Source organism: Heptranchias perlo, chromosome 34 (assembly GCF_035084215.1).
Source record: "Heptranchias perlo isolate sHepPer1 chromosome 34, sHepPer1.hap1, whole genome shotgun sequence".
Taxonomy (NCBI): Eukaryota; Metazoa; Chordata; class Chondrichthyes; order Hexanchiformes; family Hexanchidae; genus Heptranchias; species Heptranchias perlo.
This window is the reverse complement of record NC_090358.1, coordinates 15,542,198-15,562,022: the sequence shown is the minus strand read 5'-3', so window position 1 is coordinate 15,562,022 and position 19,825 is coordinate 15,542,198. Positions and strand designations below refer to the sequence as shown.

The 19,825-nt window shown below is 38.1% G+C and overlaps 1 protein-coding gene across 3 annotated transcripts in view; it reads left to right on the top strand.

Annotated features, from left to right (window-relative positions):
• mindy2 (MINDY lysine 48 deubiquitinase 2) overlaps positions 1-18,037 on the top strand; it is a 54,693-nt gene extending 36,656 nt beyond the window's left edge. For 2 of the 3 annotated variants that reach the window (XM_067971503.1, XM_067971501.1), the window contains 3 exons: positions 7,953-8,126; positions 10,704-10,880; positions 13,856-18,037. In XM_067971503.1, coding sequence (XP_067827604.1) covers positions 7,953-8,126; positions 10,704-10,880; positions 13,856-13,966 — 462 coding nt within the window. In that variant the 3' untranslated portion in view covers positions 13,967-18,037. The remainder of the gene's footprint in view (positions 1-7,952; positions 8,127-10,703; positions 10,881-13,855) is intronic. The other variant, XM_067971502.1, reaches the window with a different exon arrangement.
• The last annotated feature ends 1,788 nt before the right edge of the window (positions 18,038-19,825 follow it).

Genomic DNA, 19,825 nt, shown 5'->3' with positions numbered 1-19,825 from the left:
TCAACATGGGCATTACTGTAGCTGAGAAACATTAAGAGGCATCAAAAAATAGCAAAATCATTGCAAGAGGGAAGAAAGCATTCGACTGTTCAGAAACCAGGGGTGTAGAGAGATCAATTAATCACCTATGCAACAGAACTAGGGTGGAGATTGGAACAGATGCTGATGGGAATTGCATGAGACCAAACAAGAGATTTTAAATTCTTTAATCTTTGTAGGATGTGTTCTTTACGTGGAAGAGTAACTATAAAAAGGAAGTTCAAATAGAGAAGCAAAATTAACTCAGGAATTTTATTTTTTATTTCATGAATCTTATGATGGAATATTCCATTTTTATTTCAAAAGGATGGGATACACATTTTTGTACATCTTTAATTGATACAAAAGTGTGATTTCTTGAAGCAAATTGTATTGGTGACAATGTATTTGAATTTTTAAAGAAACAAATGCTGTACCACCTTGTCTTTGGTCACCATCATCCTTGTTTCCACAAATGACACCATTATTTTACATGAAGAACCACTATAAACAAGGTGTTAAACAAATCTTCAGATGAGGTCTACTCAAACGACATCCCCTGATTCGGCTGGTTCAAGCAATGAGTAGCTAAATCATACAAACCAGGGAGATGTCAAGTTTGAACCCCAATCTGTGCTGAGTCAGCCAACCATAGCCAGGGCAGCAGTTGGGAGCATGAAAATCAGCCTCAGTGACCCAGTTCAGCAAGGGGAAAACCAGCCAGAGTTGCCACTCCTAATCAGAATCGAGGGATCCCTGCTGAAGTAAGCATATCTGGATGTAGAGCAAGACTGATTCACAGTCTTACCTTTGTTATGGCCTGTGGCTGAATAACCTGCTGACACATAATCTTGAGGATTACACATGAAGAAAGTCCACTTCGGTGAGGTATCAGAATGTACACAACACCTTTTAGAACCTAATGGAGGCATGGGAAGAAAATGAGCAGGAAAAGGAAGAATACAATACTATAAGAATGCCCCAGCATTCTGTCATGCAGTGGCACATCTATACCAAAAAACTTTATATTTTTAATTCCAAGAATACAATGAATTAAGAAATGTATCATAGAATCATAGAAGTTTACAACATGGAAACAGGCCCTTCGGCCCAACATGTCCATGTCGCCCAGTTTATACCACTAAGCTAGTCTGTGTATTCTATAAATCTACTTTATATATTTTTTTATTATTTGTTCATGGGATGTGGGCGTCTCTGGCAAGGCCAACATTTATTGCCCATCCCTAATTGCCCTTGAGAAGGTTGTGGTGAGCCGCTTTCTTGAACCGCTGCAGTCCATGTTGTGAAGGTTCTCCCACAGTGCTGTTAGGTAGGGAGTTCCAGAATTTTGACCCAGCGACGATGAAGGAACGGGAAAATATTATCAAGTTGGAATGGTGTGTGACTTGGAGGGGTATGTGCAGGTGGTGTTGTACCCATGTGCCTGCTGCCCTTGTCCTTCTAGGCGGTGGAGGTCACGGGTTTGGGAGGTGCTGCAGTGCATCCTGTCAGTGGTACACATTGCAGCCATGGCATGCCAGTGGTGAAGGGAGTGAATGTTTAGAGTGGTGGATGGGGTGCCAATCAAGCAGGCTGCTTTGTCTTGGATGGTGTCGAGCTTTTTGAGTGTTGATGGAGCTGCACTCGTCCAGGCAAATGGAAAGTATTCCATCACACTCCTGACTTGTGCCTTGTAGATGGTGGAAAGGCTTTCAGGAGTCAAGAGGTGAGTCACTCGCCACAGAATACCGAGCCTCTGACCTGCTCTTGGAGCCACAGTATTTATGTGGCTGGTCCAGTTAAGTTTCTGGTCAATGGTGACCCCCAGGATGTTGATGGTGGGGGATTCGGTGATGGTAAAGCCGCTGAATGTCAAAGGGAGATGGTTAGACTCTCTCTTGTTGGAGATGGTCGTTGCCTGGCACTTGTCCGGCGCGAATGTTATTTACCACTTATCAGCCCAAACCTGAATGTTGTCCAGGTCTTGCTGCATGCGGGCACAGACTGCTTCATTATCTGAGGGGCTGCGAATGGAACTGAACACTGTGCAATCATCAGCGAACATCCCCATTTCTGACCTTATGATGGAGGGAAGGTCATTGATGAAGCAGCTGAAGATGGTTGGGCCTAGGACACTGCCTTGAGGAACTCCTGCAGCAATGTCCTGGGGCTGAGATGATTGGCCTCCAACAACCACAATCATCTTCCTTTGTGCAAGGTATGACTCGAGCCACTGGAGAGTTTTCCCCCTGATTCCCATTGACTTCTATTTTACTAGGGCTCCTTGGTGCCACACTCAGTCAAATGCTGCCTTGATGTCATATAACATCATTAAAATGGTCAGAAAATGTGTATACGTTTGAATATTGAGTTTCACTGCCTAAAGGTGTAAAATGTATTAATAAGCTATAGTCACATTGTACAAACATCTGAATCTGTTAGTAACTTGCTGCTAAAAGGTGAGAAGAAACTGATGTGTCGACTTCCTTAAACAGCACAAACTGCGATGCCTATAATTATCCCTTGGCATGATGTCAGGCTGCCAACAATGTGATGTTTTGATTTGGCTTTTAAATACTTTCTCATGCTGCATTTAAAAAAAAAAAAAAAAGTGCTGAAAGAGCTGCTTCACTCAATAACTGCAGGTTTCAGGAACAGTTAATTATGGAAAGAGGCAAGTTCCCACTGAGAACTGTTTTGAATAAATCATCTTAGCATTAAGAGACGCTGATACTATCATTAAGAAAATAACTACAAAATTTATATAACTGCACTTCATTCTTAATATACAATATTGACTTACCAGTGCATTACTGTAAAACCACCAACATGAGGCTAGTGTGTCCACTTTCAATGAAGTTCAGTAGTAGATAATTTTTAACACTGTGACTTAGTGTATTTGAAACCAATTTCTTATAAGGTGATCAGGGTTACTGATTTAATCAGGGAGTTAAATGACTCAGTTACATCTGTTAATGGTTTCTTTTTCATTAATTATTCCCAGAGCATGTTTCTGATGACCACATAGTAGTTTGTGAAATTGTTGATAATGCACTTTATGACCAATTGAAAATGATTTGCTGCACTCATGAATAGTTAGTTGCTCTTTTCCAACGAAAAATAACCTCCATTTTCCCTTCAGATACAAATTCTGCATAGAGCGCACATCAAGTAGCATTCTTCGGCCTGTTTCTGTTGCATTTAAACCTGTTCTTCAAGTCAAGTCTAAGTTATGAACCTTGGAATCGTGCTGCTGGTTAGCTTTTTGCCTTGCATTTAAATTAAAATTAAAATCAAAATCCGATAGCTTTGTCTATGCACCTCATTGGAGAAATCTTCTAAGTAGATGCAAAGTTTCTTAAAGACTACACTGTAGTAACAGTTCCCGGACTCTCTTCTGGATGTCTTTCATTTTCCCCCAGATTTTTTTTATATTCTCCCACTTTTTCTAGACACCATTAACATTAAATAAAAGCTTTGTTATTTTCCCTAATTTGGAAGATTGCATTTTGTTTCTGTAGTTGCAAACCACAGTTGTAATCTGTTGCTATTTTTATTTCTTATGTACTCAAATTAATCAATTTGGCACACGTGTGCATTCTCAACTGGAACACTTCCTATAGCTCATTCAAAATGCATGTTTACAATGAAAGAGTTATTTAGTTTTTGCAATAAACTTGGCTCCTGATGCTAAAATTGCAATATGTTTTCCTTTGTTCGTGTCAGCCTTTTTAAATGGACAAAATTAGGAATTGTACATGTATTAATATCACATGCTAAACACATTACAGTAATTTCTAAATCACTTCTAAAGTTGGTGTGGCTTAGCACCAATGAAAAATGGAGATTTGGCTTCCTAAGCTTAAAAAGACTTATTAATTTGTACCCCCATCTAGAGGAATTTATTAGAATTGCAATTGGACATTTTTTCAATGTGAGTAGAACATGCATTGCTGCCATCCATTTCTGTGGATTATGTTAATACTTATTTTGAAATGCATATTTATTTTTCTGTTTTCACCTTTCTCTCCCTGCTCCGTCACCATGTTCACATCATCTATTTTGGTTGGAGCACAGGATGGCCCACCCTAGAAAGGCAGTGCTACTCTTGGGTCAGTCAGCAAGCATGTACAGATGGCAGTGTAAGAGGAAATTCAATGCTTTCTACCACTTCTCCCTTTCGAATATCCAGAGTGGGAAGACAGAGTAGATTTCAGTTGAGCTCGAAGTTCAAGATGAACCCTTTGAATTTAGAATACCAAAAAATGGTAGTTAAAAGCTCCCAGAGTAATAGTTTATAATCTATTAAAACTGAATGTTCAGATGGATTAAATCATAGGAACAGGAGTAGGCCATTCAGCCCCTCAAGCCTGTTCTGCCATTCAATCATGGCTGATCTGCATCCTAACTCTCTCCGCCTGCCATGCCTCCATATCCCTTAATACCTTTTGGCTAGCAAAAATCTATCGATCTCAGATTTTAAATTATTTATTGAGCTAGCATCTACTGCTTTTTGTGGGAGTTCCGCACTTCTACACCCTTTGCATGAAGAAGTGTGTCCTAACTTCTCTCCTGAATGACCTGGCTCTGATTTTGAAGTTATGTCCCCTTGTCCTAGACTCCCCCATCAGCAGAAAAGGTTTCTCCCTATCCTATCAATTCCTTTTCAAAATCCTAAAAACCTCAATCCAATCACTTTGTAACCTTCTATTTTCACATTTAATTGTGAAATACAAGTTTAGTATCTTGCATACTAAAGTTTTAATGTAATACAGGTGAAACTGCAAACGATCAGATTGCATTTTTCATCCCATATAAATGTCGAGCTAATAACATATGAAAAAATCTAAATTTTTCTTCTGTAGCAGAAAAAAAAATCCGTAAATCTAATGATTTGAGCGATGAAGAATGAGAGGAACATGTAAAATGTGGGACTTTTCATCATTACAAAACATGCGTGCATGGCACTTGTCCATGTGCATTGCACTTCAAAACTATCCATTGGGCTAAACAATTGTGATTAGCTGTATAATTACTGTCAAGTTAATGATTTCTCAGATATTTCAGTAAGTCAAAAGCCATTTTAACTCCGTAACAATCAGCAATAAGCAAGTATCACAATACCAACCACTAAATCACTTTTTCGAACTCAACAATCTGGATCCAGCATCTATCACAAAGCAAGCCAATCAAATAACTCATAATTTTTTCCAACAGTTTTTGGCCCCAGTTTTCTTCGCTCAGCCAGTAACACTTATAAAATGACATGTATGAAAAAATATTGCACAATTCTGAAGAAAAATCAATAAACTTTGTCATAAAATCATTTAATATTAGAAATACCTCTCAGAAGTTTCCCCTATGCAGGCCTGCCACTGGGATCTAGGACTTAAATAGAACGACTCTATTTAAGTCCCCAGATTGGGAATTTTAGTTGGGTCTTGGGTGTTGGGGATTTCCAGCTCCTATTGAAAAATTCTGTGTGAAAGATGCATTTAGGGACTTCTAGTTTTTGCCCAGTTCCTACAGAACTACATCATTGAAAGTGCCCAATGACAACCAGACAGAAAATTCACAAATAATTCTTATGTATGATCGGCAGGATAAAGCCTAAAAGGTTTCATTTCTTTTAGGATTTTTAAACTCGAAGTAAAAATTGTATGCCAATGCAGTTTGGGATTGGGCTTTTTTTCTGTTATGGGGGATGCGTGGCCAATGTTTGCGCCGGGGCTCAGAAGCAGATGGTTATGAGGTGCTTTGGATGCTGAATTCAGACATTGCATCCTGAGTGACAACCTGTTCAAAGTGCTGGTTATTGGAAACAAGTCACTGGTTCAAAAAGAACTACAAATTCAGTGTGGGAAGTAAAGGGAAGAAGTAAAAACTCATAATCTGCATCTAGTTTGAGCAGGTTGCCAGAGATGGGGATGGAAGTCAGTGATGAGGGTACAGAATTTATGGCAGGGGCTGATAAATGGTGAAATCTGTCTTTGACCATCTGTCGACCATGGCATTATTCAAAGAAAAGCAGTGTGTTTTTCTGGTGTCCGGGCCAACAGTCATCCCTCATCCAACACCACCGATAACTAGCCAGATAATCTGTTTATTAATTTGCTGTTTGTGGGACTATGCTGTGTGCAAATTGGCTGCTGCATTTGCCTATATAATATCAATGACTACACTTCATAAGTAAGTAATTGGCTGTGGATAGCTTTGGGACATCCTGAGGATATGATGAAATGCTATATAAAGCAAGTTCATTCTCCCCATTCCTGCCTCTTTTTTAAAAAAAAAATTGAATGATAATTGTTCCTGTATATAATTTAAACCTAGTCTACACCTTCCTGGGTGGAGAGAGAAAGAAAGGTAAGCTAGCCACGTGCATAGATTATGTTGGAAAATGTTTTTTTCCAAAGCACGGATCTAATCGTTTGTAGATAATACTATATACATTAGCCAAAACAAAAGTGAAAACCTAAGCATTTCTGGGTAAATAATCAATTAAATAATGCCCTGAACATGTATTTAGTTTTGTTTTGTAAGAGTACTGTTCCCAGGTAAGTTAGTTACACATGTACTCCATTAAGGCTTTTCAGTGGTTCCAAAACAACTTCTGTTGTTAAACTGCACTCAACTTCTTCCCCATTCTGTAACTAAATTAAGTCTGTTGTATCTCAAAGTGGCCTGTTAGCTATCTCCTTTCCTTTACCAAGGGATGATACTTTTGTTTCACTTCAAATACAGATTCATGAGACCACTGCAAATGTACTTCACAAGAGAAAAAAAATGTGGTTGGGGGATTAGCGTGCATGTTCATATTTTTAATTAGAGATACTCTTTTATTAACAAGCCCATTGACATTAACTGTTTCCCCCACCAGAAGCATTTCATGCAAAAACAGTAGCTTTTTGTTTGGGAGATGGAGATGAAAAGGAGTCTACTGAAGAAAATGGGTAAAAAGTTAACAAGAAGTGCGATGAGAGAGTAATTGTTTGTGTTTCAGAAATAATCATTTATTCATGTTTTTATGGCAGAACTTTATTTTAAACTGTAGTCATTTTTGTTATGTTTGAGAACTGAGGTGATGCCTACCTTTCAGCTGTAAACCAAGTATATGGCCACAGCAAGTCAATAGTGAATTATTTGATTTTGTTTCATTTGTGGTTACAAAGGAAACATTGTCTACTTTTTGGCACACAGAAAGTGCTATCCATTTGGGAAAATCATGGGTTAAATGCAGAGCAGAACATTCTGCCCCAACCTTGAGAGAATGCCTGGTATATCAGCCTGAACATTCCATTTTCTATACCAGCCATCTTTGTGGTCTTTCAATAAGGCTGAAAGTTGATGTTGATTTTGTGGACTTAATATCCAAAAAGATTTGAGTTGTTACTGCCCACAGTTGTTTTACTTGGTTGCAGCGAGGAGACTGATCAGTCTCTGCTGGATTCAACCCAAGTTTCAGGGATGAAAGGACAATGTTGATATACTGCAATGTTTGTAAAGAACATTATGGTATATGTATTAATGTCTCAAAAATCTCAGTTTACTGGGCATAAACAGCAATGTTAATATGTCTGAGGTAACATTTACTTTCAGAAATTAGTTTTTTGGCATATAAACTACAGTTTTAAGTTTATTCAGAATGGTGACAAAAATGCCCCAGGACACTCTGCACGTTCATTTTTTTAAACACACCTTTACCATTATAACATCTTTGTCAATCTAGAGAATAAGAACTGTTATGAACTACTGTTATGAACTACTACCATGGTTCATGTATGCAGTTAATTAACTGAACTGACTAAACCTTTCATTTTTTTTTGTCATTTTCTTCTTCAGAGAAAACTCTGTCTGAAATGAAGTTGAATTAGCTGTGCTACCATAAACGGTATATGTAAACCATATTGTATTTCATATTTTTAACTTATTAGGGTCAGCTGTATTTACTGGTGACAGACCAGGGCTTTCTTACAGAAGAGAAGGTGGTCTGGGAGAGTTTACACAATGTGGACGGAGACGGAAATTTCTGTGACTCTGAATTTCACCTGAGACCTCCATCTGACCCAGAAACTGTGTACCAGGGACAGCAGGATCAAATAGATCAGGTATACATTGAAGAGCAGGCTTAAATCAGATATCCATTGTTGGTGGTTGCTTATCATTTCACGCTGCCTTAACCTAATGTGAATTTGACCATCTTTATTAAATATTACAGGAGGTCAAGAATAAATTGCAATTCTGTATTGGAACTGCTCATTGGTTTTGATCTTGTTATCACTTAGGCACATACTGGCTATCTTTCAGCTGTAAACCTAGAATGTCTAGAGTTAGAATTATTCAGCCCACTTGGTGTTTTGTTTTACAGGTAAACTTTCACAGTTACTGTAGCATAGAAATTGTATTCGAAGTATTTGATCAGCATCTGTTCTTCATTCCTGTTCTGACCAGATATATTTACATTAAAAAGTTAATTTATACAACAGTAGCTTGCATTTCTGTAGCCATTCTCGTGCAGGATTTTGACTCCAAGCACTTAACATTGAGGAGGAAAAGGCAATGGACAATTGAGTAGGAGGAAAAAAGGGAAAACTGAGTTAGGGTTAGGAGCTGAGAGCATATTCGAAAAGAATGAAAGGCGGTGGCATGGTGGAAGGAATGTGGGAGGAGTTTCAAGGGACAGGAGCATAGTGGCTGACTGGCCAGCGATGGAGCAGGTGTTAAGGAGAAGCTCATTAGAGAAGCAGAGGGAGCATGCAGGGATGTAAGGCTGGAGAAGATAACTAAATGTTGTGTTAACTGTTTTTACTGGAACTTGTTGCATGCATCTACTGCTCTATGTGGCAAAAGGATTTTCTTCTACTCAGCTCGCGTCACCTCGACTTCTTAATTTGATACTCTAATATGTCTTTTGGGATATGTGAACCACTGATGTGTTGAATGGCCATTGTACCTTTCAGGGGGCACTGTATTTGGCAAGGGAAGCAAAAAGAGGGGAGGTGGCACTGTTGTGTGCCAAGGAAGTTTTAGTGTGAGTTCCAGGATGCATGTGAGGGATTTCAGTTGCTGTTTGGCAATCTCCTATCTCTTAACCAGACTGGAAATTACATATGTGGTTAGGTAATACCACTGAAACATACACCAATACCATTGTACTGTCATCACAACAATTCATTTCAGTTTCATTCACATAGCGTGCATTCTAGTAAATAAAATGCCAATATAATTACTGCACATGCATATTCATTTTCTCTTTCACACACTCCTCACCCAGATACTTAACTTCTGTAATATTTTCAGATACACTGTCCTGATATAATCACATTATATTTGGTGTATGTTTCTTGCTATGTTAAAAGTACTATAACAGGGCAAGTTGATGTTGAAACTTCCAAAAATAAAACCGCTCATTTGGTACTTTCCCTAGCACTGTCTGTTCCATCTTCTCATATTGTTATTTGATAGTCTCCTATCTATGTTCGTTGTTTACCTTGTATTCTAAAACCTTTCAACAGTGTGATTAAAGATAACACTGCTAGGAACTTTGAAATAGCAGTATCAGTAGATGAGATGTTCCTGAATATAAAGGTTTAGACCTTGGGTATTTTTTGAACACATGCACTGTCATGTGGCCTTTGCATTATCAACTTTTGATAAATTGCTGATCTTGCAACTACAGTGGTGACTGGGCTGAGATTTGTGTTTGTTGAAAAACTATCCTTTAATCTATGTTTATGGTCAGATTTATGTGATCGTGTTTTGTTTTTGGAAAGAGTCCATGGCTTTGTGTTTATACAAAGCCTATCCAGAATCTGGCTGCTATTATAAAGTGTGTGCTATTTCATTTCTATAATGGAACTGAAAATGCTAACTTGGCAATACCCACAAAACAAAACTTATGATCGTGAGTGTAGCCCAGATTCCTAGAATTGCTTGTAGTCCTGGAGGCCAGCATGGTAATAACCCAGCTCTGATCAATCACCCAGCATCAGGTACTACTCCACCATCAGAACAGTTGTACCAATGAAGATCCCATTTTTAAAGAAAAACAGAAACCTATTGTTTAAAAATGCCAATATCTAATCAATCATTTTATCATTAGTTCCCTTGTAACTTTATTGCTTCTGACTAATAGGGTCATTCAGGCATATCATTTATAAATACTTATCTGCCCTTGCTTATTCCACATCATGGTGCTGCTTTGAGGTCTTGTTTCAACACCTGTAGCTTCAGTTTTCACATTGGTGACTAAGATTCCAGCCTCCATACCGTTGTGTGGTTAGTGTCATCATTTTATAAATGAGTAACCATCTGAATATTCTGTCCATTGTGGCCCAGCACTGTGCACATTCTGCTACCTGATCAAAGAATACCACAAGCATTTGATCTTGTAAAGAAGTTTGCTACCTGATCTAAGCATAGAATCCACAACTGATGGAAAGGAATGTGAAAGAGAGTGTTGGAATTTTTTTTTGCATTTTAACATTAAAAGGGATGACTTTGAAATCATGAATATTCAGTGTATAAAGAAAATCCTTTTATCTTTTGGAACTTGTTAAAGCATGTTTCAGTTTATCATCAGAGTTATCACTACCCAATATTAGTAGAACAATATTTGCACTTCAAGGATAATTACTGATCCCTTATCCAGGGATTTCCTGATTGGACATTATTTCTTCTCTCAGGACTATCTGATGGCATTGTCCTTACAGCAGGAGCAGCAAAGCCAGGACTTATCCTGGGAGCAGATTCCTGAAGGAATTAGTGATCTGGAGCTAGCAAAAAAACTGCAAGAAGAAGAAGACAGACGAGCATCCCAGTTCTATCATGAACAGGAACAGGCAGCTACAGCTCAAAGCCAGGTAATGAAGTTTTACCAAGTGGAAAACAATTCTATAATAAATGCTTTGATCAATTTTGTGCAGTTCTGGTCACCTAATCTGAAGGGTAAAAAACAGGGAGCAAAGTTAGAGATGAGGAAGTTGGAAATAAGAAGAGTACTCGGGTGGAATTTGTCACCAATAAGATGATAATTGTCAAAAAGTTACTAGAGAAAAGCATTAAATCAGATAGTATAAAAGGGATCAAGGGACAGTTGGATGCAATTCTGGAGAAAGAAGGGATTGAGAAATGCGATAATGCAGGTTGGCAAATTTGAGGTATGAAAAAGGAATGTGCTTCTTTGGCCCTAATGGCATGTTCCTAAAATTCTTAAATGATCAACTGTGATTCATTGTAATTGACTAAGTAATGGAGGAATACGAGGTCTCTGTTGTACTACAATATGAAACAATAAAAGTCTCGTTCCCAGGCCTTTACCTTTATTGTCTTTGAACCTACCACTAGTGGTATGCTAAAACACCATGGTCTGGCTTGACTGTTTTGATCTTGTTACCCTTACCTTTTGAGTTGGTATCTGTATATACCCAGTCAAATTGAGAGCAGGAATTCTGTGTTGGACATCACAGGGGTGTACTAAATTCCTATTATTTACTCAGCAGTACAGGAATTCGGTACGTGAATGTGGTGCACCATAAAGTGTCATCAGCTTTCTGAAAAATTGCTTTGTCATCAATCAACTTTTCCAGTGTTGCAAATACAGTCAAATTATTTAGAAGTATAAAGCTTTAAATTTCACAGAATTATGATTATAGTTTCATCTTATGAATTAAATTGCACAAAGCTTGTGGTTTGTTTCCTTTCACAAGCCAAAATATCAGGGAATAGAATAACACAAAAATGCATGGATTGTAAAACGACTCTTCAATCCCACCACTGCCACTTCTTCCACAGAGAATACGCCGTCCACCTCATCATGAACTCAACTTTACTCATTTAATTTCCTGAGGGAAATTTTGTCATATGCTCCTTTTCCTGCTACGTTAATCAAGTGAACTCCAGAATATTTATCCACTTCCACGTCTCCCCTATTTAACCCGAGCCAGCCACCCAGCAAAAGCAATGCTCTCCCAAGCATCACCAGAACCACCAAGCTTGATGGAATATTTGAGCAACTTAATTTATTATTGTATTTATCCTTATAACCTCCAATCCCATTTCCAACCAGATATTGATCCAACTCTTTCCTTGAAGGAATTAATCAATAAAACATTGACTGCTTTTGCTGAGGTCTGTTCCACAGATTCTTTATTCTGGGAGGGAATGAAAATTCTTCTAACCTTTAATTTGAAAGTGAAAGAAAAGGCTAATTAACGGGTAGATAATCCCATTGCCATGATACACATGCAGAGCTTTAATCCAAATATGAAAGTAGTGGAGCACAACTATTGGTGAAATGCATCACCTGGAAATATTGTTGAATATACAGCAAAGTGCTGAAGAGTAGTGCTGGGCTTTCGAGGGTAAATTTGCACAACACCCTTTATACTGAACAAATAATTGAATTGCAATTGACTCAGTGCGCAGTATTGAAAACTACAATTCATACTTTTGCAGAGGACTATTACTGTAAAATTATTTTCAAGTTTTCTCTCTTACCCCTGCCCCAGTCTCTTTTGTTTTTACATGTGTTCTGGTAGAGATGTTATGTTAAGAGACCTGCTCTCGGCCTCTTCCATTCCCACTTTGTAGGCATTTTCTAGGAGGAACGTGTGGATAACTGGCGCTCCACTTTTTTGTCCCTCTTGCTTTGTGAAGCCTGAGTAGATTATCCTCCATTTTAATTTTGCTCTACTTTATGTAGCAGCTCCAACTGAGTTGGTAACAGATTGAATGTTGAAGAAATGCAATCATTTTAAGAACTGTTTTCCATTTTGCTTTCCTTTTTGGAAGGAAATTTTGATCACCGGGCTCTCCATAATCATCATCCACAACAATCTGATCAACAACAACTTGCATTTATATAGTGCCTTTAACCTAGTAAAACATCCCAAGGTGCCCCGTAGGAGCGGTATCAAACAAAATTTGGCGCCGAGCCACATAAGGAGATATTAGGACAAGTGGCCAAAGGGGTGTCTTTAAAGGAGGAGAGGTTTAGGGATGGAATTCCAGAGCTTAGGGCCTAGGCAGCTGAACACACACGGCTGCCAATGGTGGAGCAATTAAAATCGGGGTGCGCAAGAGGCAGGAATTGGAGCAGTGCAGAGATTTTGGAGGGTTGTAGGGCTGGAAGAGGTTACAGAGATAGGGATGGACGAGGCCAAGGAGGGATTTGAAAACAAGGATGACAATTTTAAAATCGAGGCATCCCTGAACCAGGAGCCAATGTAGGTCAGCGAGCACAGGGATAATGGATGAACGGGACTTGGAGCAAGTTGGATACAGGCAGCAGAGTTTTGGATGAGCTCAAGTTTATGGAGGGTGGAAGATGGGAGGCCGGCCAGGAGAGTATTGGAATAGTCAAGTCTGGAGATAACAAAGGCATGGATGAGGCTTTCAGCAGCAGATGAGCAGAGGCAGGGACGGAGACAGGTGATGTTATGGAGGTGGAAAAAGATGGTCTTAGCGTTGGAGTGGATATGTGGTCGGAAGCTCATCTCCGGGCCAGATAGGATGCCAAGGTTGCAAACGGTCTGGTTCAGCCTCAGGCCAGGGAGAGGGATGTTGTTGATGGCTAAGGAACGGAGTTTATGACGGGGACCGAAGCAGAAGCACACTTCTATCGGGCTGGATTGGTCCTTTTATCATGAAGACCCATTTTCTAAGAACTAGCAAAGCTGTGTAGCAGGAGTTTGAATACTTGTTGAGGGTAGGAGTTGAACTCTGGCTGTAGGTTCAAGTTTAATGTTGTGCTAAAATGACTTCTTTTTCAACATTTAATTATTATGCGATTTAAAAACTTTTACTTTTTTGTGCATGTTTTCTTCAAAAATTCCAGAAAGGGCAACAATCACAGGCAGCAGCTGCTGGAAGACAGCCTGGGGGCAGTGAACGGAAACAACGCAAGGAACCAAGAGAAAAAGAAAAGGACAAGTGTATTCTCTTGTGATGGAGGTTGGATTTTTACCAGGAACTAAGTGCATAACCCTTAAAAGAACCCGGTGATATGCCGTCTGTGCCTGATCCCTAATTGTTCATATTTTGAGAAGTGAAAGGATGACTTCCTTGATACAGTCGGCCAAACTTTGTTGTATGTTGCACAATGCACTATATTCACAATGGAGTTTCTACGGTATTGATTGATGCAGTTACATTTCATTGACATTATGATTTAAAACGTACAAAAAGCACCTTGACATGTAACAGTGAAATCATGATGCCTCTTTTCTTCATTATTTGGCATTAATTAATGCCATCAGCTAATAAGCTATTTTGGCTAATACTGCCTCAAATTTTATTACAGGACAATGATCGGCAGTTTCATGGTTTGTTTAGTTTTTTAATTCTCTGCTTACAATAAGTGACAATAGCTAGAATTTATTTTTAGCTTTCATTAATTGCTACTAGAATTGATTAGTCCAGTGAATTATAGAAAACAAAGGCAAAACATAAAAATGGTCTTTCACAAGATGGGTTGTTGAAGATGTGCTAACACAAATTTTGGTGGGAAACAAATGTAGAGCTAGACAATCTTTTGTTCAGATTGACGGTCAATTTTTTTTTCATGAGCTGGTTTTGCTGTATGAGCCATAATAACCTGAAGGAATGCAAGGAGACAGGTTAACATTTGACAATAATGGTAACTCTTGCTTCAACTTTTCTTTAAGTGAACGATGGCTGTGTTTTGCATGGTTTTAAAATTGTTCCAACAAGTCACTTTTGGGGAAATGTTTGAAAGTGGACATTTGAAATGTAAAGTATCGGCAAGTTAGTAAACAAAAAAACAAGAGTAAGCTTTGTATTTTGACTAAATATGTTTCTTGGCAAATTAGAAGGTTGAGTTTCAAGTTGGCAATGAGACCAAAAAGATATTGCTAAGATATGGAAGACACAAGTCCTGTTGCCAAAACCTTGCGCTCTGTCTGCTCCATCTGTTTCATCAGCAAGTGAAATGTCTAACAGCAGCACTCTACAATGACTGATATTTCAGTCCTAAATTACTTAACACTGAGTAATTTACCTGGTCGTTATGGTCTTGTATCTTTTCTAATGCCTTCAAATTTATTTGGTCAAATATTAGTCAAGCCCATAGACAGTAACTAAGTTATTTTTCTAAATGGGACCAATATTCAGAAATGGGGAAATTTTAAAACATTGTTATGATAGAAACATAACTTTGCTACTGTCATTTGTGGTGATTTTTGTATATGTTAAACTTATCCTTCCGGTAGTAAAATGCTCCAAATATATTGTTCGCTGGGACACTGCTGCTGGAACATGCAAACGTACACTAAACTGTTGATATGGAAGATTGAAGGAAAATTGTCTGAAGGTTCATTTTTATACTCTTGCAGGTCTGCTTCAGATTATGATTGTCATTCTAATAATTTAGCTGTTTTGTGGATTTTAATGCATTGACCAGTTTATTTATTTGAATACCTCTAATAGGGCATCCTCAGTTAGACTGCTTGGAGCAGGTATACATAAATGTCACCAGAGGAAGATATACAACCCTTTGGTAACTGAGAGGGAAGAAAATAAAACATTAAACCTGTTTACTAAGACGTAAATATTTATTCATTGTGAAATCATTTGTTAAATTATTTCAAGATAGGCATCCCAGACAATTTGTTTTATTTTGGTTTTTAAAAGAATCATGTTGCACGTAGAAATTTCCTTTATTAATTATCTTTACCCAGAACAGGTATGGTGAACAAGATTGTTTAGAGAGAATTACATTGAACTGCCCAGCTATGTTGTGGATTAGCTCACATTTATAGTGCATGATAATTCTAGTAGATCATACCGTAAATGTTCACACAAATTCTAATGTAAAGTTGTATTTGCCTCATTAAAATATATTGATATTAAAAGCACCAGATATTAAATATGTATAGATCTAATTATTTGCAATCCTGTCCTAGCATTTTTATGCAATTTTTGTTGTAAATTTTCAATAGCAAATATTAAAACAAAATCAATATTTAAACCACACTGGTACTGAAAGTTACCAGTGTGGTACAACTGCCCACCAATAACAGCCCCTTCAAAATCCATTGTAAAACGGAGTTGTGTTGAAAGTTAGAATCTGTAATGGGGCTGCAGTGGTCTTACAGTGGGGGCTGAGCCTGTGAGTCTTGTGTCACTAGTGCAGGTCTGCTCGTGGGTATAGGTAGTACCTTGACGAGTAACAATCCAGTACGTGCACTTGACTGTTTTTAATATTTTTAATGCTTGATACAAGGACATCTGAAAACAATGCTAATAATCACCTTCCTGACCGAATGTGCTTTAAATATCACTTTGTTTTGCACGTTTGTCCATTTATTTATAGGGGATGGGTACAATTAAGCTATTCTGCAAATGTTGTAGATGATTTTCTGAATGCTTTGTTGAAATTCTGTGCATGAGAGAGCTCAACATTAAACTCAACATTTCATTGCTAAGGAAAAGCTATATGTTGGTATTTCATCAAGTAGTAATATGATAAAATATTGGCCAGACATGTCAACCTCATTACCATGGAGAATTAATCTCTTAAAGCACCTGTGGGTATTGGGTTTAGTGTCATTTCTCTATCACAATAGGATGCTCAATATAGTTAGCACCATAGTGCATGTGTATTTGACCACAATTAACAATGGAAAAGGAAAGTAGAACAAAATGTGTTACTTCCAATAGCTTTTGTTGCACCTTTCAGTTTGCTGCAGTCTTTATTTCAGGAGACTGATCATTTACCAAAATACTTGTGAAGGGTTTTTTTTATATACATTGTGAAAAAAGATGTATATGTTTTCAAGTCTGCTCTCTGTAACTTCCTTTAAATGTCTTGCTTTTGTATGCCTATATTGTTACAAGTCCTGCATTTTTGGAAGTCTCTCTGCCTTATGGTAGATTCTGATTACAATACATTCAGTTCATTTCTATATTTGTGACCAAACATGTATGTAGCATACTGCCTTAATGTGTGTTATATACTTGTTAGTGTGGATCATTGAGTTTTGACAATCTCCTGTCCTACTTTTAGCTGGCACAAAAATACCTTAATTGGCACTTGGCACTATAAGAATTACTTGTAAAGAAAAGCTTTCTATGGAACAGAGACTTAACTTTCTTCAGTTCATAATTTTGGTATTAAATGACTGAAGCTTGACAAAATAGCTAATACTTTACTGTATGCATCTTGTTATTGTGCAGTGCAGTTTGGGAGGAGACAGGAGCATATTATGCCATAAGATTATGGTTCCATATGCAAATAAGCCTATGGTGATAGATTTGATGCTTTGTATGTATTTTGTTAACTTAAGATGTATTAAATTCTTTTATTGAAAATCCTGGCGTAACAACTGTGAGGAAGGTTTTACTAATAGAATTCTAGGCTTCTGAAATCCTAAAATAGGAAAAAAAAATGGCATCACGTTAGTTAAATGATGTAAACAGAAAAAAATAATCAATGAACTGTAGAAAACTGAACCAAAGTGTTTTTTTTTAAATAAGGGAATATTTGTGAAAATTGACATCGAACATCAGTGCTGTGGACTTGGGGGAAATCAAATTGTTAAAAACCACTGCCCACATTTCATACTTGCAGAATTACTGATGTTTACATCTTAAAACTGACAAGTAAATCTATTGGTTAACATGCCTCATGACAGAGCTTTTTGCTATGTATTTGGCATAGAATGAGCATGAAATGCTAAACAGTGAGTGGTACCAGATAGTCTCTTACGTAAATTTGTGCAAGGAATTTTAGGAAATGGTATACTGTGACCAAATCAGCTTGACCAGCTGAACTGTACACCCATTAGTGCCTAGATAACCATCAAAGAGTAAAATGTGGCTTTATTTGCAGTTTTACAAGTGAAACATTACTGGAATCGTGTTACATTGGGGCATACAACTTTGGGTGACTGTCCTTAATTTATTTGGTACCTATTAGTGCAAAGACTTCTGTTGTTGCAGAAGGATAATGTTGAAATTGGTAAAACACCAAACTAAAATAAAAACACATTTCTTGCAATGACCTCTGTGTTTGGCATTATTTCACTTTAGCAGTTTTTTGAACAACAACTTTATTTGTATTGCACCTTTAACGTATGAAAATGATCCAAGGCGCTTCAAATGAACATAACAAAATTAACCGACCAAAGGAAGAGATATTAGGACAGGTGACTACAGAGGTAAGTTTTGAGGAGGCAAAGTGACAGATGTTTAGGGAAGGAATTCCAGAGCTTAGGAGCTAGGTGACTGAAGGCACGGATGCCTTCAACAGTTGCATTTCTTGAGGCTTGTGGGTACCCGGCTACCAGGGGTTATCCTAAAATAAGTAACGGGTAGATGCATGAGAGATTCATTTGGGGGTTTTATGTTCTAGCTTCCTCCTCCTCTTTTCCTGAAGGTGCTGATTTTTGCTGCAGTATAATTCTGCTGTCAGCCCTCCGCTACTTCACCATCTAGGTCCTTTATAGCCTGAATGTTGGTCGGGATATTCAGCCACAGTCGAGCCTTGACTCTGTCCACATGTGCATATTTCACAGCAGGGGCTACTGCATAGTGATGGCGAGGAACCCTGTCTGATTTTTTCCCCTGCTTCAGCCCAGCCCACTGACTCTTGTACAGTTGCTTAATTTTCCTCTGCCTCAAGACATAATTCATGGCACATGTCAGATTTTCAACAATAACCTGGAGGTCATGGTTTTAACTTCCTACATGGTTCATATTTCTTGTGCAAGATCCCGTTCTCTATCCTACTACAGTCATTGGGCACTCCTCAATCCTGGCTCTGGGAGGCAACATACCATTCTGGACTCAAGTCTTGGCCACAGACATACTAATTTTCCCAATCATTGACTCTTCCTTTTCTCACTGTTCCCCACCCCCACCCCATCCAAGGTTGCATCATGTTCCATGGTGCACACTGTCTGCTAACCTTTTCCTCAGAAACCTCCAGGGATTAATCAACTATCGTTTCACAATGGAGAAGTCCACAGGTTTCAGCCCCAAAACTCTTTGCTACACCTTCTGCTCCCTTTATCACATTGTAAACTTAGAGGAAGTTGTGTCTAGCTGGAATTCAAAGTGGCTTATAGAAGAAAATATTAGCTTCAATTGTGCTTTGAGAGAAATGGAGGAATAGGATGGCCAGTCTCCCTGGGCCATATACATGTACCTTTTACTAGCTAGAAATGGGGTTGGTGAGGAGTGGAATGCAGAGTTCTGTATTTACTTGCCATTTCACTCACTTTTTTTTAAATAGCAGAGTAACAAGTACACATTTGCAACAACAGTCCAATTTAATGCATAGGCAGGGGTGCTCTGAATTTGAGGGGAAGCTGTATAGTGGCCTCCTTCAGTCAGTCCCATTCACTAAGTTTTTAGGGTATATTTACAGCAGTTTAGAAAAAAGACCTTGTTGCTGGAAACTGGTTGGGGTTGGTATACAGCTATTCCTACAGTTAAAAGATCTTGCATCAGATAAAATAGTTACATTTTACAGCAGATAGAGGCCATTAGGCCCAGTAAGTATACCTGTTATCTGAAGCTATCCACTTAGACTCCGCCCCATCCCTTTTAAATTTTTCTTTAGAATTTGTGGCTCCTCTAAAGCCACCTTGAATTGTTTTTTTTGTTGTTGAAAAAGCACATCAATACCACCCCATCTGATTCCACAATTAAAGATGTAATGCATGAAAATTTAAAAAATTACAAATATCACAGGTCACCAAGTAAAATGTAATTTATTACAAAGTACCTTTTTGGTACTAAAGGAATAAATTGACATTGCTGTGGCATTATCTACAAGTAGTTT